Genomic DNA, 24,904 nt, shown 5'->3' with positions numbered 1-24,904 from the left:
ATTGAGTGTGCTATGTTAAAAAAACAGTCATCGATATCGATTTTTCGATCGATTGTTGAAAATGGAAGCCAGTAGAAAATTTCTGTAGTATAGTTTCGTTATACGAATTACATTTTGGTCCATTGGCTGGATCAATGGTGTCACATTCGGCGGCATAAACATAGTTAAAATTAAACCATCCTCGGACTTTAATTCGATTTCGTTGGGATGTGATGGGGCATTATCAATTAGAAGAAGAGCCTTCTCAGGTAGTCCCCATCTTTCAAATTTTTTCTTACCTAAATATTAAAGTCATTTAACTTGGTTAAACAAATTGTTTTAATGAATCTGGATTTTACCTGCGGCACGAACGAATTATGAAACCAATATTTGAAAATCGCCGAAGTCATCCAGGCTGATTTGGAATTTTTGTACTCCACCGGACAGTTAAAATTTTTGAAAACACGAGGATTTCTTGCTTTGTCAATAACGAGAAGTTTAAGCTTATGGTTGCCGCTAGCGTTAGTGCAAGCCATAAATTGCCTTATCTTTCTTTTTTATAAGACTTATGGTGGACTTGGCTACCCCATATTCCTTCGCTAGAGAAGTAACACTACGTCCACGTTTAATTTTGTTAAGGACTTCAGCCCTCTCTTTTAATGTTAAACACTTCAACCTTTTACGATCCATTACTCACGTGCACTGATATACTACAAATGACAAATTTAAAGCAATTTGGTCAATGCAAGATGTTGTTCCCAGAAAACTAACGGGATATTAACGCCGAAATATTCATATGGACAATACACTAGTATACATATAATTTATATACATATACTATTACATATGTATCTATGTACAAAATGTACATGTTTGAAAAGAATGTGTGTACAAATAAATTTGTTTTTTTGTTCGAGTTATAGCGCTTTTTTATTGTTCGAGTTACAAAGAAGTCAATAGGGGAAAAAATGTGCTCGAGTTAGCACGTCGTTCGACTTAGCGGCTATTCGAGTTACCGCGAGTGCACTGTATTTACATCCTATGCATTTGTACTAAAATTAAAATGAAAACAACGGTAACCAGATGTTAATATTTCAATGTGATTACGACACTTGGCGGATCTGAGATTGTGTCTAAGCTGGAGAAATAGAGGAAAGAAAAAATTGTTACCCTTAAACAAAAAATCGTAACTACACAAAAGTTCAAAGCTTTAAATCGATTTCATTTTGTTAAATCGCAGAAGTTCTTTGACTTTATCGAAATTCGTGTTCGGCGTATGCCAACAAACAATGATTTTCTCGAAACATACCACAGCACAATCGGTAAACTCTTGCCAAACCCTTCTAAGCACAAAGGCATTGCTTATCATGAATTTCACGCCACATATTTATCACTAACATACGATATTTGATAACCGATGCCTCGCATACTTGCCTCTACGCTTCCTTTGCCGCTTGGCATTTGAAGGCCGCCACAAGCAATTCATTTCATTTGAGTACTTTTCGCTGATATAGGGTCTTTATTCTAAATCGATTTGGGGATTAAGAATGTATGTATATAGTATGTGTATATATAATATATAAAAAAGGTTTTGAAATAATATTTTATAACAATTGCGTACATTTGCGTATATTACATAATGCTACTGCTTGTCAGACCTTTAAGGTTTTTTTTTTTTAGTGATTAATTGTTCTTCGAAAAATAGTGTTCACCCATTAATTTAGTACAGCTGTGTATTCACTCACATATTTTCATATTTTCACAGTAAATGCACATTCATTTATGCATAGTATAAACATAACAGTAATTTGATTTAATAGCGCAGAATAAAGGCCCAATCAAAATTGGTAACATCTCAGCACTGCGGAGCGCTTCTTATTCCTACAATTTACATGCTTCACAGATATACATATATAAACATTTAAAATAACAAAAACAAATTTTACACTTCACCGTCTACGGATAAATGATAAGCACATGTCTTTTGTCGCCCTACAGCTTCTGTATTTCAGTCACGTTCTTGATGTTTTTCGTCTTTACTATTTTCGGAGAAAATTCACTGCTTTCTGCATCCAGCAAGCTACCCTCATTGTGGTCGTAACGGCTAACGCTACCTTGCAGGAATATTCGCGACAAAAGCGAACTATTGGAGCGATTTAGCTTGGGGCGTGGCAAGTCTTCCAAGCCGCGATGCAATGATAGCTGGTCGGGTTCGAGTTCATTGTCGCGCTCCTGTGCCAAATGTTTCATGTAGTCGGGCGTGCGCAGCGAAGCAGCCGAGGGTTTGCGATACCATTTCAGCATTAAAGATGAGCATACCACTGATACTGAGCTGGCCGCCATTGCCACTGATGCCATCCACGGCTGCAGCGTGAAGCCGAGCGGTGCAAATATGCCCGACGCCAGCGGTATACCAAGTAGGTTGTACATGCTGGCGAACAGGAAGTTGTACCTAATGCGGCGCACGGTGCGCCGCGACAGGTCCAGGCAGGCCACCACGTCTAGCAGGTCGTTACGCATTAACACCACATCAGCTGCTTCAGCCGCTACGTCAGTACCCGCCGCAATTGCAATGCCGACGTCGGCTTGTGCCAGAGCGGGGCTATCATTGACGCCGTCACCAACCATTGCGACACGTACTCCGCTTTCTTGTATGAGTTGAATTTTAGCCACTTTGTGTGATGGCAAGACCTCAGCGAAAATTCGTTTAATGCCAACCTAAAATGGAGCATGAATTAGCATGCAATCGCTGTCAGTTAGTTCCGCTTACCTGTCGAGCTATACTTGCAGCTGTGTTTTCGTTGTCGCCGGTGAGTAGGATCACGTTGATGCCCATTTTTTTTAACGTGTAAACAGCTAGATGCGCCTCGGGTTTGACCATGTCCGACACACCATACATGCAAATCAGCTGACCATTCAAGGCACACAAGACAGCTGTGTGGCCTTTCGACTCTTCCTCGCTCATGCAGTTGTCGATTTCGTTTGGCACCAGTATCGCGTTGCGATGCATCCATTCACGATTGCCAATTAGCACATTTATCTCGCCGCCCAGCACAGTTGAGACTTCTTCAGAGATTTCTGCAGACTCATGTAAGGTTTCGTCTAATTGCAGTAGGCACTGCTGTTGCTGCACCTCCATGGATTTGCGAGTCTGCAACTGCGGTATAAGCTCTTCAATTTTAGCGCCGTTTTCCGTATGATCCGAGTTTGAATTGGATCGATAGTTATTCTCGCAGTTAATGATCTTCTCAGCATTACAGGCCTGCCGCAAAGGTTGCTCATACTGCACTACTGTTACTTTAATGCCACAGCCCGGCACAGCGAAGAAATTTTGTGTCTTGCCAAATGTTTGTAAACCTAGCATATCTTTGGAGAAACGGACGATTGCAGAAGCTATTGGGTGTTCACTGTTCGACTCAGCAGCACCAATAATAGTAAGTGCACGTGCCAAGCTGCAGACTGCGGGTTTGACAAACATAACTAGTTTTGAAGTCATCGGCATGCCGTGCGTTATGGTACCAGTTTTGTCGAAGACAACAGTCTTCACCTATATTAGAATAAATGGAGAAAAAATTAGATGTCCTTTTTTGTTTTTCATTTGATGAAACATACCTTACAAGCATTCTCTAATGCTGTAGCACCTTTAACCAGTACTCCGTTGATAGCTCCCGTACCAGTGGCTACCATTACGGCAGTCGGAGTAGCCAGACCCAAGGCGCAAGGACACGCAATCGCCAACACGCTTAAAGCACACTTGAAAGCGTTGCCTATGACAATTGCATTTGAGTCCATATGCATTTTGTGCTCCATTGCTACCGGCACGAGGCCCGGCCGTATGAAGCCAGCTATCAGCCAACCAATCAGCGTAATGGTGGATACCACCACAACGAAGGGCACAAAATATCCAGCAATACGATCGGCCAACTGTTGTATGGGAGCCTTGGAAGTTTGTGCTTCCTCGACCAAACGAACGATCTGTGACAATGTCGTATTCTCGCCCGTGTGCGTCGCTGATATCAGCAATGCACCATTCTGGTTAATCGAGCCGCCAATGACGACTGCACCTTTGCGTTTGGCCACTGGCATTGACTCGCCCGTAATGAGGCTTTCATCGCAAGTAGAGTGACCGTAAAGTACTTTGCCGTCCACGGGAACTTTGGCACCAGGTATAACTTTTAGAATGTCACCACGCTGTACGTAGTCCACCGGTATCACCTTCTCCGATTTTATTTCAAAGTCAGGTGTCACATCGACCAACAGCGCCTCAGCCGCCTTCAATGATAATAGTTTAGAGAGGGCCTCCGAAGTTTTTCCCTTCGCAATATGCTCCAACCAGCGACCTAGAGATATGAAAATCAGCAGCATGGGCGGTGTATCGAAAAATGTTAATGGTGAAGAGTTTTGCTCCATCAACACAGCTGCTATTACCACCGCCACAGAATAGAGATACGATATAGTAGTGACCATTGAGATCAGCACATCCATGTTGGTGGTACCATGCCGGATTGCGCGAAAAGACTGTACGTAAAAATGCCAGCCCCCGAAGAACTGAACTGGCGTCGAAAGAAGAAACATAACCAAGTTCTCCATTGATAATCCGGGAACAAGACAACACATAGCCGCATGTCCCTTATCACTCATCTCTACCATGAAGTATATCATGGCAACCATGCACGGGCCACCAAAAATCAGAGAAACCAAGAAGGCATTGCGCCATTTGGTAATCTCTTCTTTGTGCTGCAGGTACCCATGCGTCAACTTGTCTCTGCCATTGAGCATGTGAGCTTGGAAGCCGAGCTTTTCGATTGCTTCGCAAATGCTGCGCGGTCCAGTCAGGTCGGTATTATACCGGAACTTGCCTACAATGCAAATAAGAGTGTGCTAATAAATATTTCTCATAACGCCAATGAAGTTGTTGTATAATGACGAATGGGAAACAAAGCATTGCAAGAAATTAACAAAACTACATAAATAAAAAAGCATCTAATTAAATATTAAAAAATGTAATCGGCTGCTGGGAAAATTGCTTGCAATTGAGTATTATTATTTTATTTTTACTCTAACGAGAACTCTTAGGAAAAGTGTGTGGAGAAATCTTATCCATTCATGTACAGGCAACATCAAAATAAAGTGTACACCACATATTGAAAAGTTTTAACTATTTATTTATTTGCTTTTTATATATATATAAATTAAGCCGAAAAAAAGTGTGCATTTGTCTCCGGTAATCTCAGCAACGTGTGTAAGGAAAACAATGAAAGTTTCACGCATTGTTGGTGTTGCTTTGGCAAAGGTTTCTGTGAAGTTTGGTTGAAATCCGATAACGCGTGTGTGTGCGGTGCGCCAGTTAAGTGAGTGTGTTTTTGCTATTTGCCGGACGTATTTTTTGTACCGCACATAGCATTCATTAGAATTGAAGACATTTTGGTCGTGTGTGTCTGGGCCGATTATTATAAAATTTGGTATATATGTATATATATTTTTCCACGGTGAAGGTTAGTATAATATGGCCAGGTGGCGCTGCCGAAGGCCAAAACGAGGACCCGGGTAACCCTAGGATGTGTTTCTACATTGTGGGTATCAAATCAAAGCTACTGATGAGTGCTTTAATACAGAGTATTTTTTAGATCTCTGAGTTACCAGGGTCTCGAGATATAGCCGAAAAGGTGGACCAAGGTACCCTTGGATGTGTTTGTACAATACGGGTATCAGATGGAAGCTGTTGATGAAAGCTTTTAAGTGAAGTAATTTTTACTGCCCGTTTCCGGGATAAAGAAAGGAGATGGAAGAGGAAAAGGAATAGCTACAGGAAGAGGAAGAGGAAGAGGAAAAGGAAGAGGCAGACCACATATTATTAAAAATTAAAAAAAAAAAAATTCTAAAAAAATTTTAAAATGTTACATATACGCTTATTATATAAACGTTAATCTGAAGTCAGTTAGAGTGAAAAATTCATTGTATCATTGTCGGCGTGATTGGTGATCGTTTCCTTAATTTTTTGCAGAAAGGTTATGCTAATATGAGATATTACCTATATCATTCATATATTTACGTATTACCTGTGTACTCACAAATATACGGTTGAAGCAAATATATGTCAGTTTTTTTACTTCGCCTGGAAAAGTTTATATAAATTTAAGAAGAGTAAATAGAACTTATTTTATATCAGACTTCACGCCAAAAAGTCATTTGCACCTGAACATATAGCTGGGTTAAAGCGGGGGGGGGGGAATAGAACAGTTCTCTTCTCCCTTTCCGCTTTTTCGCACACGTAATTGTATGGGATGAGTGCACGATGGCACATAAAATTCACTGGAAGCGCTTGATAGGACATTACGGGATTTCCGTAGTAAAAATGAAATGTTTGGTCGTGCCTTAGTGCTGCTGGCAGGTGATTTTAGACAAACACTGCCTGTTATTCCTCGAGCAACTGTAGCAGATGAATTGGCTGCATGTTTGAAATCATCATATTTGTGGAGACATGTTCAAACACTCAAACTAACTACAAATGTACGTGTTCTAATGAAAAATGATCCATCAGCTGCTGAATTTTCACAGCAATTATTGGATATTGGAAATGGCAAAGTTCCTGTCGATAATTTAACTCGCTTAATAACTTTACAACCAAACTTTTGTCAAATAAGTCAAACGAAAGAACAGTTAATTCAAAGTATTTTCCCAAATTTGCCTCAAAATTACAAAAATCATGATTGGCTTAGTGAACGAGCCATCATGGCTGGCAAAAATAAAGATGTGAATGAAATGAATGCGGCTATTTTGGCTAACATACCAAGTCCAGAACAAACATATCGATCCGTTGACACTGTTAATCAAGATGATATTGTAAATTAAAATCAAGATGATATTGTAAATTATCCCACTGAATTTTGGAATTCCTTTGATTTACCTGGATTACCGTCACACATGCTAAACTTGAAAATAGGAGCTCCGATTATTATGTTGAGAAACATAAATCAACCACGACTATATAATGGCACTCGATTAACAGTTAAGAGATTGATGAATAACGTCATTGAAGCAACAATTTTGAATGGAAAATACTCTGGTGAAGACGATTTAATACCGCGAATACCAATGATACCATCGGATATGTCGTTTGAATTCAAACATCTTCAATTTTCTGTTCGCCTTACATTCGCCATTACTATTAATAAGTCACAAGGCCAAACTTTATCAATTTGTGGTATTGATTTAGAATACCCATGTTTCTCACGGCCAACTTTATGTTTCATGCTCAAGAGTTGGTAAGCCATCGGTATTGTTCATTTATTCAACAACGCATGGAAAAACGAAGAATATTGTATACCAAAGAGCATTATAATAAAAAAAGTAATAAAGTAAATCACATCAAACGTTTTTTAATTGGTACTACTATTCAAAACATCTGTCATTGCTATTCATGCGCGAGAATTTTTATAAAAAACACACAGTATTTTTCGGCTTAATTTAATTAATTAATCTTGATTTTTTTAAAGACGACCAGCGGAACGGGCGGGTTTTCGCTAGTTGTTTTATAAAAACATAGTTCATACCACAACAAAAAACATAGCAAAGTTTAAAACTTTATACAAAATTTGTAAGAATGCGGCAAATTTTCGTAAAAATTTCAAACTTTTTACTCAGATTTTCTGGAAAATTTTCAAGTATGCAGTAGAGTAAAGTGCAAGTTCCAAGAAGGTCGCATAGAGGTTGCCAGTAGATCGTGGTCTTGTGCATTTTCTCCATTTAACATCTACTCCAATTTTTTTTAATATGGAAGAGAACACCCTACACCGTCAGCAGAAAAAATTTTCAAAACCGCGATTTTTGAATTATTTGAGACTTGCACTATATTATACCAATTTAATGATCTATAAAACTGCGAACCCGACATTTTTCTAAAATTCCTGAGTAGGAAGTTTGAAATTCTAATGAAAATTTGCCGAATTCTTACAAATTTTATACAAAGTTCGGAACTTTGCTCTACATGGTTTTAGTTGAAGTGAGAACTTTATTTTTATAAAGAAATAATTGAAACTACAAAATAAATAGTTAAAATTTGTCAAAATGTGGTGTACACTTTCTTTTGACGTTGACTGTATGTACACATACATTTTTATGAATGTATACATACATTTTTATGAGGACAAATTAGCATTACAATCGGGAATTTTAACTGTATTAATTTTTGTTTTCAGAGCAATAAGAAATAATGTTGAGGAGCGTTTCAAGTGCATTGTGGTGATGACATACATAAATATCTTCAAATGTACAGTAATGAATTTGAAACTCTTTTGCAATAAATTGCATTCTTATCGGAAGGGAAGTGATTGTTTGCATTGTATTGTAATTAAATGTTTTCAAATAATGCAGGATGGGTAGCAAGCTATTATGAGTGACTTAAGGCAAACAATGCCTGAAAAAGGCCAAATCATTTACTTCTCGATTCGACTTTTAGACAACTGCGATAACAGCAGTAAAATAGCCCCAGTATACTTAAATATAAGAAGGGGACAATCGATTCGCAGATATCTACCGCTTTTAGGCGAGGAGGTGGTTTATTGGAAGAAGGGAGAAAAGCAAATGATCTATAGCGTTAAGATATTAAATTAGCAAAACTTTTGCCTTACGTATGTGTGTGCATTATTTGCATGATTTTATATTGTACACGCTTTATCTCTTATTTGGGCGTTATATTGTAATTAAAACGCAGTGGTCACAACAAAACAATAGAAAGAGTAAAACGTTTCAGGTATCTGGGTGTATGGCTGAATGACCAATGGGACCATGATCAGGAGATAAGAGGGAGAATAGAAATGGTTATAACAGCCTTCATGAAGATCAAAAAGATACTGACACGCCGGGATATACCAAACGGGTTAAAGACAAGATTTTTAAAATGTTATGTGTGGTCAACACTCTTATATGGATGCGAGGCCTGGACACTGAAAACCGTAAGCATACACCGACTAGAATCTTTCGAAATGTGGTGTTACAGAAAAATGTTGAAAATAAGCTGGAATGACAAAATATCAAATGACGTAGTGCTAAATAGAATGCAAACCGCTAGGAACATGCTTACGGACATAAAAAGGAGGAAAGTCGCTTATTTCGGACATATAACAAGAGGTGACAAGTATGATATTTTAAAACTGCTGATGCAAGGAAAAATTGAAGGGCAAAGAGGAATTGGTAGGAAGAAAATGACATGGCTAGACAACATCAAAGAGTGGACAGGCCTCAAAACAATCGGCGAATTAACAGCAGCAGCGAAAAACAGACAAAAATATTATGAAATCATTAATAATATGACCTGACAACCGTACGACTAAGATCACAATGACGTTTGTATGTAATCGCGAACATCCAGCATGGATACGCCGATTAAGAAGAAGGTCACTTTCTGCACTAAAACAAAACAGCAAATCATGGTCTTGCTGAGGTGTTCAAACATACATATATCACAATTTGTGGCTATCAATTTTGATTTCAAAGGCAGCACGATAAATGAAACGAAACTGTGACCACCTTAAATGCATACATACATACATACGTACATAAGCATATCAAAGCGACTATTTTCGCCTTGTCTTTTTCTAATGATATCATATTTACATAATACTCATAGGCACCGAAATTCTTATTTTCGAGTTATAATATTTTTGAAGCCTTTAACTTTTTTGGGCTTTTAACTTTTTGATTAAATTACAATTAGTTCAATACATAAACTTAAAGTCAAAAATATAAGCAAAAGAAAAATTTTAAATATAGGTTATTAAAGCGTATAAGTATTTGTAAAAACTGGATTCGTTTGCATTCACTTTTTAGTATACAAAACAAAAAACTGCTTACAAGCACCAGCTTTCCGACCACTTTGCGACAACAGTGTGCTCTTGCCAATCCCAGCTTTGAAATTTCTGGCGCTTGGCCAATAGATACATTGACTATGTATATACCTATATTTTCTCGCATTTGAACTTGAGTAATAAGAGTAGCCAAATAATTACCTTTTACTTCGGTTCATAAACTTATACAATATTTACCTCTTTGAGTCATTAATGTAACGGTAGCTGCAGTAACGCCTTTCACTTTCCGCACATGTGTTTCGATTTTGTTCACACAAGACGCACATGTCATGCCCGCGATTTTAATCTCTACCTCTGTTTCTCCACTATCGGGTTCATCAATAATTTCTGAGGGAAATCCCAGCTCCGTGATTGATTTTGCAATGTTTTCTGCCGTCAAGACAGTTGCATTGAACTTCACCTCTGCCTTTGCGGCGAGAAGTGCCACAAGTATGCTGTCTAACCCGTAAATCTTCCGGCAGTGCTTCTCAATAGTTGCCACACAACTGGCGCACGTCATGCCACGTATATGTAGGAAGCATTTCGTTAGTGCCTCGTCAACGGACACCTTAGCGTACTCGTTTGTTAAATTGCTTGCAGGCAGTTCATTTGCTACCTGTTGCTTCTGCGGGGATATTGAACTACGCTTTGATATGTTCGTGGGGGCACTAACTACAATACCTTCCTTATCCTCTTCTAATACACCCGCTTCGAAGCCCATGTCGTCAATTATTTCAGCAATTTCCGTGGGAGTTATTCGGGTGGAATCGTACTCAACAGTAGCGCGCATATCCTCTAAACTTACACATATATTAAATATACCAGACTTCGAACTTATATTCCCCTCAATACTGCGTATACAAGAATTGCAGGTCATTCCAACGATGCGAATCTGTGTTTTAGATATACCACTGTTACCACCACCCATAGCCCTTTCTACGCCATCTGCCTCAGGAGACTTATACGGGCAATCAAATCCCATTTCTTCTATTTCAAAGGCAATTTTTGAAGGTTTTGTCTGCTCTGAGTTGTAGTCGAAATAACCAGCGTTCTCTTCTAGAACCACACGCACATTTAAAATTCCTGGTTTTTGCTTTATTGCTCCCTCTATATTCCTTACGCAACTCTGGCAAGTCATGCCCTCAATAGGTAGACGGATCTGTTTGTTTTGAGCATTTTCGATTTTTTTCTGCATATCTGGCGTTTTTGACTCACTTTGCGGACTCTTGCTTGCACTGCTTTGACCAACGTTACTGCCCAAGCCACTAAATTGAACCTGACCAGTACTTGAAGCCAGATCATTCGTATTTGCGCCAGCTGCTTTGGAATCATTCATGACTGCTGAGCTGACGTAGTTTTCACTTCCCCTTGCGGAAATCTTTTTTTTCGCACTTAAAACAATTTATAAATCGGAATTTCCACTTTCCTAGCTAACTCCTACAATATTGTGATTTACTTTCAAATACCCATTGTTCCTATTTCTCCGCGAAGTTTACCCGTTTACTTAATTTGAGACTTGCTACAATCAGTACATAAAATGCTATTTGTCAACGCACAGCGGAAAGTTCAGACAGTGATGCCACCTTTTGATATATCGGTGCTTATATATGAAACCAAATACATTGGCCAATAGTTGGTAGATATTTGAGTGTAAAAGATAAATTTTTTAAATCGGGCTGTGTGCAACAATTGTTGTTCGATTATACCCGATACGAGCAAAATGTGCAAAACTATAAAAGTCGAATTCAACTGTTGTTGTTGTTGTTAACAGCATAGGTACTCGAATTCAACTATTTTTGAACTGTATAGGTAAGCGACGTGCATGTATTCTAAACAATTTAGTGTTTGAATTTTGCCTCAAATATTTAACCAATTTTGTTTTTAATAAAAAATTGCTCGTGTTATAGATTTCTTCCCCTCTTCTCTTCTTAACTTTAACAGTTTATTTATTTAAGCAACTTCTATTTCAAACTGTTGAAAGCATGAATACAAAACAATTTCAAATATCTAAAACCACTTATGTAGGTAGTATATTATTGTAACACAGCTGCATTGGCCACAACACTTGGGTTATTGACTACTTCGCCAAGCGCGTCCAGAACCTCCTTACGGTAGTCGTCGAATTCTCCATCGATTTCATTGATGGTCTGGTCTTCAATCACGTATAATGTACAGCCGGTCTCACGGATTAATCGCTCATCGTGAGATACAATGATTACACCGCCCTCATATTCGTTAATAGCTTCTGCCAAAGCGTCAATAGATTCAATGTCTAGATTATTAGTAGGTTCATCAAGAATCAACACATCAGGTGCACTCAGACAAAGCTCAGCAAGTGCCACACGGGCTTTTTGACCACCGGAAAGGTCCTTCATTTTTATAGTGTGCGCATGACTCACTAAACCAAATGAACCAAGCGCTTTACGTGCCTTCTCATGTGGCAGATTGAAAAGACGTTGCAAATATTCCGCGGCAGATTCCTCAGCGGTCAAGTGTTCACCAGAGTGTTGATCAAAACGACCAACTCGAAGGCGATGATTTTTCCGTTGCTCTCCTTTTTGTGGCTCCAATTCGCCTAGCAATAGTTTCAGGAACGTAGATTTACCAACACCATTTGGGCCCACGATGGCTACCCGACTAGTTAGATCAATACCAAAATCAGTATTAACAAAAAGGGGCTTTTGCCCTTCGTATGCAAAGACAACATTATGAATTCCCAAAATAGGAGGTTGTAGCTGTGAAGGCTCTGGAAAGCGGAATTTCACAATATACTCTTTCGGACGAGCCAATAATTCTTGAGGGCCATCATCATCATCTTGCTTCTGTTGCTTAGACTTATTTTTTTCTTGCTTACGAGTGAGGACCTCTTTCTGTTTCTTCTCAGCTGCTTTTTTCGACTGACCATGAGCTTTCAATTCCTTCAAGCGTTTCTCCTGCTTTTCATATTCCTTAATCATTTCCCTGCGTTTTTGAACATACATCTTCTTAAACATGGAGTAATTACCCTTATAGTAATGAAGTTTCTTTTGATCAAGATGTATAATTTCATTGCAGACATTGTCTAAGAAGCTCTGGTCGTGGGAAACTATCAACAGAGTTTTTTTCCAACCCTGCAAATAGTTGTCTAACCAAATTACTGCATTCAAATCCAAATGATTAGTAGGTTCATCAAGCATAAGTAAAGTTGGTTCCAAATAAAGAGCACGCGCTAGCGAAACACGCATACGCCAGCCACCTGAAAACTTGTTTGTCGGTCGATTTTGCATTTCTTCACTGAAACCTAAACCAGCCAGAATACGGCGAGCACGTGCTTCCGCTGAATATGCGCCAATCGCCTTTAGCTCGGCAAATGTGTCATTTAATTCTTCTTGAACGCTCATGTCTCCTGTAGCAAATTGTTCCTCCAACTCTTTACACTTTGTCAAAAGTTTATTTCGTTTTTCATCTGCTTCCAGAATTGTTTCAATGGCTGTTTTGTCAGTGGCAATAACTTCTTGTTCACATAGTAAAACGTCAATATTGGGCGGAATCGCGAAGGCACGTGTGGCTATATGGCGCAACAGAGTGGTTTTTCCATGTCCATTTGGACCTACCAAACCATAACGGCGTCCGTGTGCAATCAAAAGATTGGCATTCACAAATAAATCATTACCTGTAAAGAAACAAATTATAGTGTCAAGAACAGATTAAAAAGTACATATTAGAAGGATACCTTTGGCTGAAATTGTAAAATTTTCTATTTTGATGTCAACAGCGTGTTCTAATTGTGCTTGCTGACCCGCAGTCCGCTGTACTTGGGACATTGTAAAATTACTATCCAAGTCGGAATGACCCGAGCCACCCTTTTTTGTCATAAGTTCCATTTGCCTTTCATATTCCTGTTGTTTTTTCTGTTTCTTCTTTTCCTTGTGCGTTAGCTTTTTCTCCTGAAGTACAGATTCTATATTATTTTCTTGATCAATCTTCTTATTATATTCCTCCTGTGATATCTGCTCCTCTTTTACAGGCTCATCGATCTCAATTTTTAATTCCTCGATTAGTTTTGTAACTTTTTGTGTGATTTCGAATTCCTCTCCCTCCTTCTCCTTGTTAGCTAGACTAGTTTTTTGTTCCGGCTGCACTGCCTCTTCACTTTCAGTTTGCTCTTCCGCCAACTCTATTTCCTCGTCTTCGCCTTCATCATCATCACTGATGGTAAATTTATTTGCCTTTTTTTGTTGCTTCTTAGCGGATTTCTTTGAAGCTGGTTTCGGAATAGTAACAGACAGATCTTCATCGACGACATCCTCATCGTCATCGTCATCAAACTCAGGCAATTCCGTCTTTTGAATGCTACTGTCTTCATCGCTGAAGTCATCCTTCTTTTTGTTCTTCTTACTTTTCTTTCCCTGCTTTTTCGCGATGGCCGCTGGTTGAAGTATATCCGCCTCTTCTTCATCGCTTTCGGGTAGTTTTGACCCTTTATTCTTACCAAGTTGTAGGATAGGTTCTGGTTCCGCGTCATCATCGCTCCAGTCGTCTTTCCGTTTACCTTTCTTTCCCTTTTTTCCTTTTGATTGTGGTACTTTATTTCCCGACTTAACGCTCTCTAGGTCGTCAGCATTATTATTGGTCACTTTATTGCTGGGTAATGAATCGTCATCACTTGAGTCTCCGCCACGTTTACCCTTTTTTCCTTTTTTACCAGCCTTTTTGTTCGGTACTGACTTTACATCTTCTAACTCATCATCGTCTTCGAATTTATTATTTTTCTTCTTGCCTTTAGCTTTCGACATGCTGCTGTGACTTTTTTAATTTTTAATGCTTTTTATAAAAATATATTTTCATAAACTACTTAATTTGGAATTTTGGAAAACGCAGACGAACGATTGATGCACTTTCACGCATCTACTTCACGTGGATAAGAAACTAGGGTTGCCACACAAATTGAAAAAATTTAATTTCTTTCAGAGAAATAAAATTTGACAAGCCAGATTTTATAAATGCCAAACATTTAAAAAATGTATTTGAATGATAGATTTTCGTACAGATATTAGAAATGAAATGTGGGGACTTTTTTGAATGATTTTGTTATTGCAAAACATATTCTTTCTCAGATGATTTCTTAAACTAATTTAATGAATACACTATATGTATGCACGCGAGCGGTAATCCATTCTACTTATGCGTTTATGTGTCACTCTTCCACAGTTTGATCGTCTTGTCATTTTCTAACGCCGCAGAAGCGATGATGTTCTCCGTGGGATGACATGCTGTACACAGCACAGTATCCGTGTGACCTTGTAGCTTTTGTACGACTTCTTTGCTCTGTAAGTTCCAGATGTAGACCATGTTGTCCTCGCTGCCAGATACAATCCACTGCAGGAAAAATGTCATAAGATGATATTCGCATAAAAATTAATAATTCACTGAAATTACCTTGCCACCAGTTACAGAAAAATTAGCAAATATACAATATTTTTCATTTTTGTGACCGGTATATGTTTTCAAGCATTTGCCTTTCGAGTAATCCCATAGCTTCAAAGTGTTGTCCAAAGTGGCTGCTAGAATATACTTTCCGTTGGGTGAAAACTTGACAAAGCTCACCGGGGGATTATCATCGTCAATTAATGTTTTCAGGCACTGTCCGCTAGCGGTATCCCAAATACGGCATAGCCCGTCATAGCTAGAACTTACAATCAATGATCCATCACGATTAAAGTGTACTGCAGATACAGGATCAGAATGGGCTGGAAGAGTTTTCAAACACTTGCCGGTGCGAACGTCCCAAATACGCACACTTTCATCAAAACTGCCCGATACAATTAAATTCGACTGCGGATTAAAGTTGCAGCAGAATACATAGTTGCTGTGCCCTTTAAGCGTTTTTAAGCACTTGCCCGAGCTTAGTTCCCACACTTTAAGGGTTTTATCATCACTTGCGCTTACAAGTAAACGTGAATCAGACGACCAGGCAACATCACTTATGCCGAGCTTATGACCAGAAATAGTTTTTTCGAATTTACCATCATAAGCGCCCCAGATTTTTATTAATTTATCAGCCGATGAGCTAGCCAACCATTCTCCATTCGGGCTAAATTTTACAGCAGATACAGCTTTTGTGTGACCGGCCAAAGTGAATTTCAGCGCATAGTTAGGTTTCACCGATAATGAGCTCTTGTTCGACGGGGTGCTAGACGTGGTTGAAGATGAAGATTGCAGAGTGTTAGGGCCCGTAGGCGCGCTGGGCATCGGTTGTGGCTGATGCACGCCCGGGTGACCATGTACAGCACCAATTGGTACCATCCTGTGGACTAAGGGAAGCGGTGCGTGGCACGAATTCAGTGCTGCGATTTATATATACTGATGTGATAATAACCAGTGGTGCTGCTCCACGCGGCACGTTGTTGTTTGCGTCTGCGTTGTATTTAGGCGAAAGAACCTAAGTAGATCCTTACAATGTATACAGCTTGCTTTATAATAAAAAAACAAGTTTCCTTTAAATGTTTTACTATTTTTGTTGTGTTGACTAGTTTTACCAGGTACTAAGTCTAATATGAATTAACAACACCTTTTATATTTCCCGTAATATTTCTGCGTGCAGTTTATAATGCGGCTCGTGTTTGCTTTTTATTTCCAGAGTTGCCAGTCCAATTGAAGTTCAATTTTTTCTAGTACGTTTTGAAATATTTTGCATGCAGGTGTCGCTGGCGACTTTAAGGGAGATTAAAATGTCTGTACACAAACAAACATTTCAGAAACAAGGGTCAATTATAATTCATTCACATATTTAAAAAAAACTTAAAATCATACTAACATGCATTAATTCATCAATAAAGAACTATTGCTAAATTCATAAAAAAAAACAAATCGGCTTTAAAAAATAATTCACTTCAAATATTAGCCAAGCTGAAAAGTAATATGTGCTTATACAGTAATCATTTAAAGACAAATCTGCCGGTGGATGGTGGCAGAAGTTGCAGCTTTAAGTAGGTTAGCATCATTATTGTACACACAGGTAAAATATACAACAATTAGTAAGACTTTTAAGCTGGCTTAGAGAATTTTCGCAAGTAACAAAGATGTCAAAATTAGCGGCAAATATAATAAAACTGGGGGCATATAAATGTAGGTATAAGCGGATGAATGAGTGCACTAGCGCTATAAAAAGGTCACAGTTAAGATTACAAATGCATTTTTTTGCCATTAAATGTTTATTTATGTATGTATGCAGAGATGTTTATATAGATATGTACGTACATACTCAGAAAAGGGTGTCTTAGCAGCTTTTCGATTGCACTTAAACATCAAAAAGGCAGGATAAATGGATTTATTGTTAAAAAAATATAAAAAAAGGCTTTTTGTATTTTAACATTGTTCGAATAAACTTACTTGGGGATGCTGAATTAAATCTATGAATGGTATGGCTCTAAATCCATTAAAAAAAAGAATTTAGCATTACAGTGAATTGGGATAAAGTTTTCAAATTTCCTTCAGCTAAAGAAAAAATCATGCAAACAAGTAAATTTTGGAAAATCATTTAAGTTATTTGATGAGTTGATCAATGCTGTTGCACACTTCTCACTTAAAATTGTTGTTGGGAAGTTGATGCCAGCAACAGCCTTGGATTAAGCAAAACATCCAACCGTTTATGTAGCTTTAATGTATTTATATATTCGCCTTCCCACGGTAGTTAGTTCTACCTCATCGGAACGACCCAGCTCCATCTGCATTCCCTGCAATTGTATGGGGAATGTTTATGCTGTTACAACTACAACAGCATAATATCACTTATATATATATAGGTATATATATAATTGGCGCGTACACCCTTTTTGTGTGTTTGGCCGAGCTCCTCCTCCTATTTGTGGTGTGCGTCTTGATGTTGTTCCACAAATGGAGGGACCTACAGTTTCAAACCGACTCCGAACGGCAGATATTTTTATGAGGAGCTTTTTCATGGCAGAAATACACTCGGAGGTTTGCCATTGTCTGCCGAGGGGCGACCGCTATTAGAAAAATCTTTTTCTATATTCTTCCAAAAAACTACTATTTCACATAATAATAGTTTGCCTCTTTTTCCTTTAATATGCGTTAACAGCTTCATCTCTAAAATTTTAAATGGTAAGTATATGATTAAGAGAATTTGTGTTTTCTTCGGTCCATTCGATAGTTTTGTCAAAGGATGTAATAATGTTTGTTCACTCTATTACAGAGTACGCTAAATAGAGTACTCAGTGAAAGAAATTTGGTATTCACTCCCTCGAGGACTTCAACCAAGTCCTGGGTTCATTCAACCCCAATTGCACTTTACATTGAATTTTTTCCTTTTTTCGGAAAAACAGAGCAAATTTTGTAAACAATGTTATTGTTACGGCTGTACGAGTATATTGTAGGGGAGGGGGCCCAGTTGTGACGCGGGTTTTGAAAAAAATTAAAATTTTTTCCTCAGTTCCGCAAATTGAAAAATGAAGAAGTTTAACATTTAACTATTAACCAAACGCAACTTTTCTCCAAAGAAAGTATGTTTATTTGAGTTACACAAAAAATTTTGGAACAAATTTTTTCAGGATAACTTTTTTTAAGACAAAAAAGAAGTGGCCCAGTTGTGACGCACCTCAAGAAATTTACTGGAAATGAGAAAGTATGAAAGGAATGTCACACCAATTGTTGTGATTTAATGATTTATTTATTTTGAAGGCTTTCAATGGCAAAAATAATGAAAAATACAAAAGAAAATGTCCTTCAATGGCCATAAATGACAACGATTTTTATTCATCATCGTCATCTAAATATTCCTAGTCGTCGTCCACGTCACTTTCGCAGTGTTTGCAAGTGAAATAACTTGCCTGCATGTTGGCGCACTTCAAATGAACTGGACGCTTGCATACGTTGCAATTGATCGAGTTGGCAGTTGGTTTTTTTTAAACAACAACAAAAATGTAGGAATTCGGCAGTTCTATATGATCGTAGTGCAAAAAAAAGGTGCGTCATAACTGGGCCACCCGCTGAGTCACAACCGGGTCACGATGCTATTTTGTGTATGACAAGCAAGTTTTTTATAGACACCACATAATCACATAAATCCATATAGAATCACAAAATATACGGCAAATACAATATTTTGATGCATTACACTCGCCTTTTCACTGTTAATTTCACAAAATTTTGGTACTTTGAAAAAAATCAAAATAACTTTTTCGCACGATTTTCAACACGATGTTTGGTGCGTGTATACACAATGCGACTACTAACGTTGGTGTCTGCACAAAAACTGCTGAACGTCAAACGAACATGATTGGCAGGGCTCAAACTGTAATTTTCATACCGCATGTCAAAAATATTTAGCTGCGTCACAACTGGGCCCCCTCCCCTAGTTTTTTCTTTCAGTGCACAATGGTTGGTAAAATCTTACAAATGTATTGCACAAAAAATGTTGTCCTATAATTATTTTTATCGCTATTATTACACTATCAGAAAGGTTCCGCTTCGATTTTTCTACTATTGTAAGAGTAGCCTTTTTAATAGATTCTCTTAAAGATTTTTCAAACTTAACGCTTATATTGCTAAGCTTTTAAACATTATTCTCAAGCCATTTGATTTATTGGGTTTGTGCATAAAACGCTTGCACGTGCTTGTAGACTCTTTGTCGGATAGGATGTACTTGCACATGCGTGATGACCACACCGAAGAATTTCATTGTCATCAAATAAACAAGCTCCAAATTAGCCACCCCGCCGTTGTTGTCTTTGCGAATAGTGAACAATGACTTTGCCTACAGGAAAAAATAAATCCATAAGAAAATAGTATATCTACATTGAATGTTGCCCACTGATGTGCAGAAGAGGCCAGCAAAAGTCAGCTGCTCACACCATATCAGCAATGTAACTGCATTTGATCAACCGCATTGGAGCCAACCGCAATGAAACCTGCAGTGAATGTGGCTTATTAAACTTAGTGCGCATTTCATTTGCTTGTAATCATATTTGTATGTGTTCAGTATGAGTGTACCTCGCTGTGTTTATATCAGCTCGACCGACTGGGATGCGCCTTTAGTTGCTGCGAGCATCTCGTTAGTGGTAGTCGCTTATTGGTTTTGTTCATATCCAGCACACAGGATTGGTGTCTAGCGAATTTCACTTTTTGGCAGAAAAATTGGCTGAAAAAGACATTTGTGTTGTGAAAGCATAAAGCAGTGAAATACTAGCAAAGTGTGAAAATTAAACAATAAAGGTTATTGTTTTTTTAAAGCGAAAAAAAATCTAAACCAAGTGGAGTTTAAAAAATTATTGTTAAATGAACAAAGTCACAAATTCGTATAAATTTGAAATTTTTTTACTATTCGTTTGTTTTATTGCTCATTTAATAAAACAAAATGGTTGTGAAGCCTGAGTTAGACGAGCTTGTCATCGCTTTGCAGCTTTGGATTAAAACACAGCCGCACTTGCCACAGGCCATAGGTGAGCTGCGTGTGGGAACGACAAACAATTTGAATAAAACATGAATAAAAGAAATACATATAGCTAAATCTCAGTTTATGCAAGTATATATTCGTAATTATTTTAAGTTTGCTTTTAATAGTCTATTCTGAAAATTATTACTGGGGGTTTTACATAATAAGGAGGAAGTGGAGTGTAGACATACATGTGTATGTATAATGTAATTACTTTTTAAACATTTTTAAGAGGCAACTTTTTTTGAGACATTAAAGCTTCAATCTTGCAAAATTTTACTCATATAGCAACCTTTGGCTTTTGGTACACATAAAAACAAAATAAAAAATATGGGTACGACGCATTTATTCGAAAAATATACAGCAGCTATGCAAAAAAAAAAAAAAAAAAAAAAAAACGATTGGACAATAGAGAGTATGTACATACATACAGAGTTTTTATTTAACTAGAATACTTCACAACTCAACAGTGGAGGCCCCTTATGAGCGCTATTTTGCTGGCTGGCTACAAAGTGTAACTCACTAATCCAGCACATATAGTACACCGCATTGCTGTCTGGCATACTAAGCAGATGTTTTTTGTTTGCTCGTTTCGATCTCGATTGAGGGAATTTCAAAGTCGTACGTGCGCCATTTATGCCGCGCCTGACAAGTAGCAAGTTGTACTTATCGATTGCTACCACAACAAATGTTACTGAGAATTGAGCTAAAATCATTAGCATAGCAGCTTTGTAAATTTATTTCGTCGCAAAAAATTTAAAAAAAAAAAAAATACGTACACTTGTTCTTATAAAGTTAAGTTACCGAGAGTTCATCTAAATCAATGTTTTAAAAGCGAAAAAATTGTCCTGTTATCTGCTATCAATGCTCGAAACGTTGTACGAAAGCTTTATTTATGTAAAGTCACAAGTCAATATGTCAGTGATGACATAATGAATGAAATATGTACAAGTATTTACATTTGCTAATCGGGTTGAGTGCTGGACTTGGGAATCACTTCGTAAAATGAAAAGAAACACAAAACTTCAGATAAGATCCTCCTTTTAATGACAACTAAGGCAAGGAAGAGAGTCAGGCGTACTATTTGAAGATAGGAAGGGAGACCAAAAAATGAGAATTCTGCAAAAAACTTACCTACGCACAAAAGATTTTAAAACCCGGGCGATTTTCTGTCAATTAGAATGGAAATGATGATCTGGGGACTAATGAACAGAGATTGCATAAATTAGGGAGGGAACGTTTATTCCACCTTCTGAACGGTCACAGCAGCGGAAATACTGAGAAGATGAAGACTTCGATCTCTTAATTATTGGCGAAAAAATACACATAGTAATCGCCCGCATCAACTTCAGGGTAGAAAAAATCGCCCATTGAAGTTTTAATGTAGCTCTCAACAGCATTAAAATGATGCACGATTGGTATACCCGCAAAATTAAGAATTGACAAGATCGACTTCAAGGAGTTGTTGGATACCTAACAGTGTGACTTCTTTACATTGATTCTAGAAAAGATTGTTCGAGCTGCAGAACCAAATTTCGCAGGCTCCATTTTCTTTATAAGCTTAGAATGCCAGCGGCTTTGATCGATGCTGTTACCTTCGAATTTTCAGATAAAGAGATGAAACGAACGGGCTCACAAACGGTTAGCGCCTGGCCATCTCGCCACCTATGTCACCGTTAACAATTAGATAGCAAGTTAGACACGAAAAAGGGGTATGCACTTCGACAATAAGCCGTATTGTGCTTTTTTCTCTTTACAATACTTCATCCAGGCTTAGGTCTTTTTTGTGAAACCTGAGCTAGGCTGAGCGTATGTGCCTCTCCTTCAGTCGTCCCAAGTTGATATGCCTTATTCTTCTCCATATGGCATCATTTTCCACATTCAAATGTAATGATGTCTCTGGAGACAAGTCGTACAATCGACAAGAGTCATATCCTGACAGTTATAAATTCGAGGTAGTAAAGCACTCCGCTCACTTGAGTACCGTCAATTATGTCAGCCTTGAAATTCAATTAAAAAATTATGTGTATAATAGTGTTTACAAAACTTTAAGTATTAATAGCATTGAGGAACATTAATAGGAAAACTTAGGTTGGACGTTCGCGGGTGGCTCAGAACTGAATTAATGCTAATATTTTGATATTAAAATACATATATCTACATACATATATGTACATATGTTAAAGATATTTCTTAAAGATTACTTCATTAAATTTAAATTTTTTAGTTTTTTAAATCTAAAGTCAGTTTTTATAGAGATTGTAATTTTTTTTCCTTCAGCTGAAATTTGACATCCGCCCACAAATTGTTGTATATTTAGAATCGATTTCTATTTGTATAGATTAACCTTGGTAAATAACTTGAAAATTGTCATATTTGAATGTGTAGTAAATTTTAATTGCAATCAAAAAATATCCGTAATAAAAAAAAAATGCAGAATACGGAAAAGGAATTACTAGTATTGCCTTACAATAAGCTTAAAGAAAAAATAATGCATATTAAATTCTCACACATTGTGGGTGTCTGCTTGTGGTTGCACATTTACATGTTTCCATATGAGCCAATGTATGTATGTATTGTACATTTCAGGTTCTACTTTTAAACGGTTTCTACAATAATATTATTTTAAGTTTTTTTGTTTTTATTTAATTTATGCATAAAATGACAAATAAAAAGAAAGAAATTATAAAGATAAAGAAAATTATGCAAATTCAAATGGGGAGGCAATTCGCGCGATTTTAAATGAAAGCCTGCAGGTACATCTATATGTACATACATGCTGACATATTCACACTTTAGAAGTGTTGGCAGTAGTACTAGGGAAAAATTTTGCAAGGTACGAATAAGTTGCGGCTCACTTTCGACAAACTTGCACAATGTCACAACTGTTTCACATACCTGCATTCATACTGGTATTTACGTATGTGTGTATGTGCATATGAATAACAATATTGCAGTAGAAATTAAACCGGTTTCATAGAAGTGTTTACTTAAAGAGAGTAGCATTTATTTTCATTGCACTTTCAACCCAATTACCGTAAGTCGCTAATAAATATGTATAGACATGTTCGTATATATGTGCATATGTATTTAGGTCTATGTGAAAAGCAAATCTGGTGTAGCACGTGAAAACGCCGGGAGCTGAGAGCGTAAAGCAAATTTTTAAAAGGAAAATATATTTGTTTGCATGAGCAATACAAACGCACCACACATAGAACCCATTTCATGCGCTCCTTGGCTTTCCCATCCCACCCTCTGACTAATGGCCTATTTGTCTGTTTGTGTGCACTTGCAGAGAAGCCGGTGCTCGAACGTTTTCTCTATTCGGTGTTCGGCGACGTGGAGGGCGCAAAGCGGCTGATCGAACTTAACTACGGGTTGCGCAACAAGTATCCACACATATTCCTGCAGCGCGATCCTACAGATCTAGACTCGCAGCAGTTGCTGCAAGTCGCGTAAGTAACGGTGGCAATGGGAGGCAGGGCGGTATTGTGGCTTAACCAGTTATTGCGAAATATCTGTGTACAGCTGAGTTACTATTACTCTTTCCACATTTAATATTTTCATTATTTTTATGCTAACGGGTTTACATTTTTTGTTTTTAAACAACTTTTTCAGTGATTTGCTGCCGCTACCTGGGCTGACGCCGGACAAGAATAAGTTGCTCTTCTACCGTCTAACTGATTACGAGGCAGATAAGGTATGTTGCTGGTTCTTCGTGTTTCTGTTTTTCTCCTCAAAATTTTCATTTATTGAATTTTAGTTTAATTTTACGGCCGCCATCAAAGTGTTCTTCATTATGGCCGACCTGCGTTTTGTCGTGCCCGATGAGGTGGGCATGTGCGATGGTGAGGTGCCCATTTTCGACATGGCCGGCTATAGTTTGCGGCACGTGGCTCGTACGGTTTTTAGTTCATTACGTATTTACATGAAGTTTGTTCAAGAAGCGCATCCAGTGCGCTTAAAGGCCATACATGTGCTGAATTGTCCGTCTTATCTAGATAAGGTGCTAACGGTGGTGAAGCCGTTCATCAAGAGTGAGGTGTTCAAGTTGGTAAGTGAGCGGAAAATAGGTTAATAAAAACGACATTAGTACTAAGTACTGGTTTGATTTCTTTGGCTTTCGCTATGTAGATCCACTTTCACGTACCTAATGCCGAAACACCCTATAAACACTTCCCGCGTGAAATGCTGCCAGACGAATATGGCGGCAAGGCAGGGAAAATGGCTGACTTGAAAGAAAAATGGGTTAAGTTGCTGATAGAGAAGAGGTAATTTATTTATTTAAGTTCAAGTTAAGTAATTTAAATTCTACTGCCATGTGAAATAACTTTTCAGAGATTATTTGATGAATCCCGATGCGTGGAAGACCGATAAAACAAGGAAACCAAAAACTTTTGTAGCTGAAACCAACCAGGAGCCGGATAAGGTTTGCCCGAGCTTAAAAACTTTGGAGATTGATTAAGGAAGCAGTTATCTTTGTATATATGTATGTATTGTAAAATTTCGCGAATTTCAGATGTAGTTGGATTCAATATAAAATGGGTAAAGTAAGCAACTTGAAAATTTGCACTTGTAAAAATTCCCTCTAAAAGTATAACTGCATTTCCAACTCTTTAACTTTTTACATACATATATTCAAATTGTG

At 37.8% G+C, this 24,904-nt stretch overlaps 4 protein-coding genes across 5 annotated transcripts; 1 reads left to right on the top strand and 3 right to left on the bottom strand.

Moving 5' to 3' along the window:
• Positions 1 to 1,464: 1,464 nt before the first annotated feature.
• Positions 1,465 to 11,368, bottom strand: LOC128859333 (copper-transporting ATPase 1). Its single transcript, XM_054096287.1, has 4 exons — positions 10,023 to 11,368; positions 3,592 to 4,838; positions 2,750 to 3,526; positions 1,465 to 2,697 (listed from the first exon to the last, which is right to left on the bottom strand). Exons 1-4 carry the CDS (start codon positions 11,158 to 11,160, stop codon positions 1,972 to 1,974), a joined length of 3,888 nt encoding a protein of 1,295 aa, XP_053952262.1. The 5' UTR covers positions 11,161 to 11,368; the 3' UTR covers positions 1,465 to 1,971.
• A 357-nt stretch (positions 11,369 to 11,725) lies between these two features.
• Positions 11,726 to 14,713, bottom strand: LOC128859334 (ATP-binding cassette sub-family F member 1). The gene is made up of 2 exons (XM_054096288.1): positions 13,537 to 14,713; positions 11,726 to 13,476 (listed from the first exon to the last, which is right to left on the bottom strand). The coding sequence occupies exons 1-2, from the start codon at positions 14,597 to 14,599 to the stop codon at positions 11,858 to 11,860; spliced, it is 2,682 nt and encodes an 893-aa protein (XP_053952263.1). The 5' UTR covers positions 14,600 to 14,713; the 3' UTR covers positions 11,726 to 11,857.
• Positions 14,714 to 14,889: 176 nt separating this feature from the next.
• LOC128859335 (protein will die slowly) lies at positions 14,890 to 16,448 on the bottom strand. 2 transcript variants are annotated; one of them, XM_054096290.1, is made up of 3 exons: positions 16,343 to 16,448; positions 15,243 to 16,276; positions 14,890 to 15,182 (listed from the first exon to the last, which is right to left on the bottom strand). In XM_054096290.1, exons 2-3 carry the CDS (start codon positions 16,107 to 16,109, stop codon positions 14,994 to 14,996), a joined length of 1,056 nt encoding a protein of 351 aa, XP_053952265.1. In that variant the 5' UTR covers positions 16,110 to 16,276; positions 16,343 to 16,448; the 3' UTR covers positions 14,890 to 14,993. The 2 variants fall into 2 exon arrangements, with proteins under 2 accessions (XP_053952265.1, XP_053952264.1); XM_054096289.1 differs by having other exon boundaries at positions 15,243 to 16,446.
• Positions 16,449 to 19,785: 3,337 nt separating this feature from the next.
• Positions 19,786 to 24,822, top strand: LOC128859340 (alpha-tocopherol transfer protein). The gene is made up of 6 exons (XM_054096294.1): positions 19,786 to 20,263; positions 23,552 to 23,711; positions 23,875 to 23,956; positions 24,020 to 24,310; positions 24,391 to 24,527; positions 24,595 to 24,822. Exons 1-6 carry the CDS (start codon positions 20,179 to 20,181, stop codon positions 24,719 to 24,721), a joined length of 882 nt encoding a protein of 293 aa, XP_053952269.1. The 5' UTR covers positions 19,786 to 20,178; the 3' UTR covers positions 24,722 to 24,822.
• Positions 24,823 to 24,904: the final 82 nt, after the last annotated feature.

The sequence above is a fragment of the Anastrepha ludens genome, chromosome 3 (genome assembly GCF_028408465.1).
Source record: "Anastrepha ludens isolate Willacy chromosome 3, idAnaLude1.1, whole genome shotgun sequence".
In the NCBI taxonomy this organism is placed as follows: domain Eukaryota; kingdom Metazoa; phylum Arthropoda; class Insecta; order Diptera; family Tephritidae; genus Anastrepha; species Anastrepha ludens.
This window is presented reverse-complemented; position numbering and strand designations above follow the sequence as displayed.

Coding starts and splice junctions, on each gene's coding strand:
- LOC128859333 (XM_054096287.1), bottom strand. CDS start 11,160: ATGAATGATTCCAAAGCAGCTGGCGCAAATACGAATGATCTGGCTTCA. Junction 4,839..10,022: donor TACATTAATGACTCAAAGAG/GTAAATATTGTA, acceptor TTTGCATTGTAG/GCAAGTTCCGGTATAATACC. Junction 2,698..2,749: donor CTGCAAGTATAGCTCGACAG/GTAAGCGGAACT, acceptor GCTCCATTTTAG/GTTGGCATTAAACGAATTTT.
- LOC128859334 (XM_054096288.1), bottom strand. CDS start 14,599: ATGTCGAAAGCTAAAGGCAAGAAGAAAAATAATAAATTCGAAGACGAT. Junction 13,477..13,536: donor TTTTACAATTTCAGCCAAAG/GTATCCTTCTAA, acceptor GTTTCTTTACAG/GTAATGATTTATTTGTGAAT.
- LOC128859335 (XM_054096290.1), bottom strand. CDS start 16,109: ATGGTACCAATTGGTGCTGTACATGGTCACCCGGGCGTGCATCAGCCA. Junction 15,183..15,242: donor TTTCTGTAACTGGTGGCAAG/GTAATTTCAGTG, acceptor TTTTTCCTGCAG/TGGATTGTATCTGGCAGCGA.
- LOC128859340 (XM_054096294.1), top strand. CDS start 20,179: ATGGTTGTGAAGCCTGAGTTAGACGAGCTTGTCATCGCTTTGCAGCTT. Junction 20,264..23,551: donor GCACTTGCCACAGGCCATAG/GTGAGCTGCGTG, acceptor GTGCACTTGCAG/AGAAGCCGGTGCTCGAACGT. Junction 23,957..24,019: donor CTGATTACGAGGCAGATAAG/GTATGTTGCTGG, acceptor ATTGAATTTTAG/TTTAATTTTACGGCCGCCAT.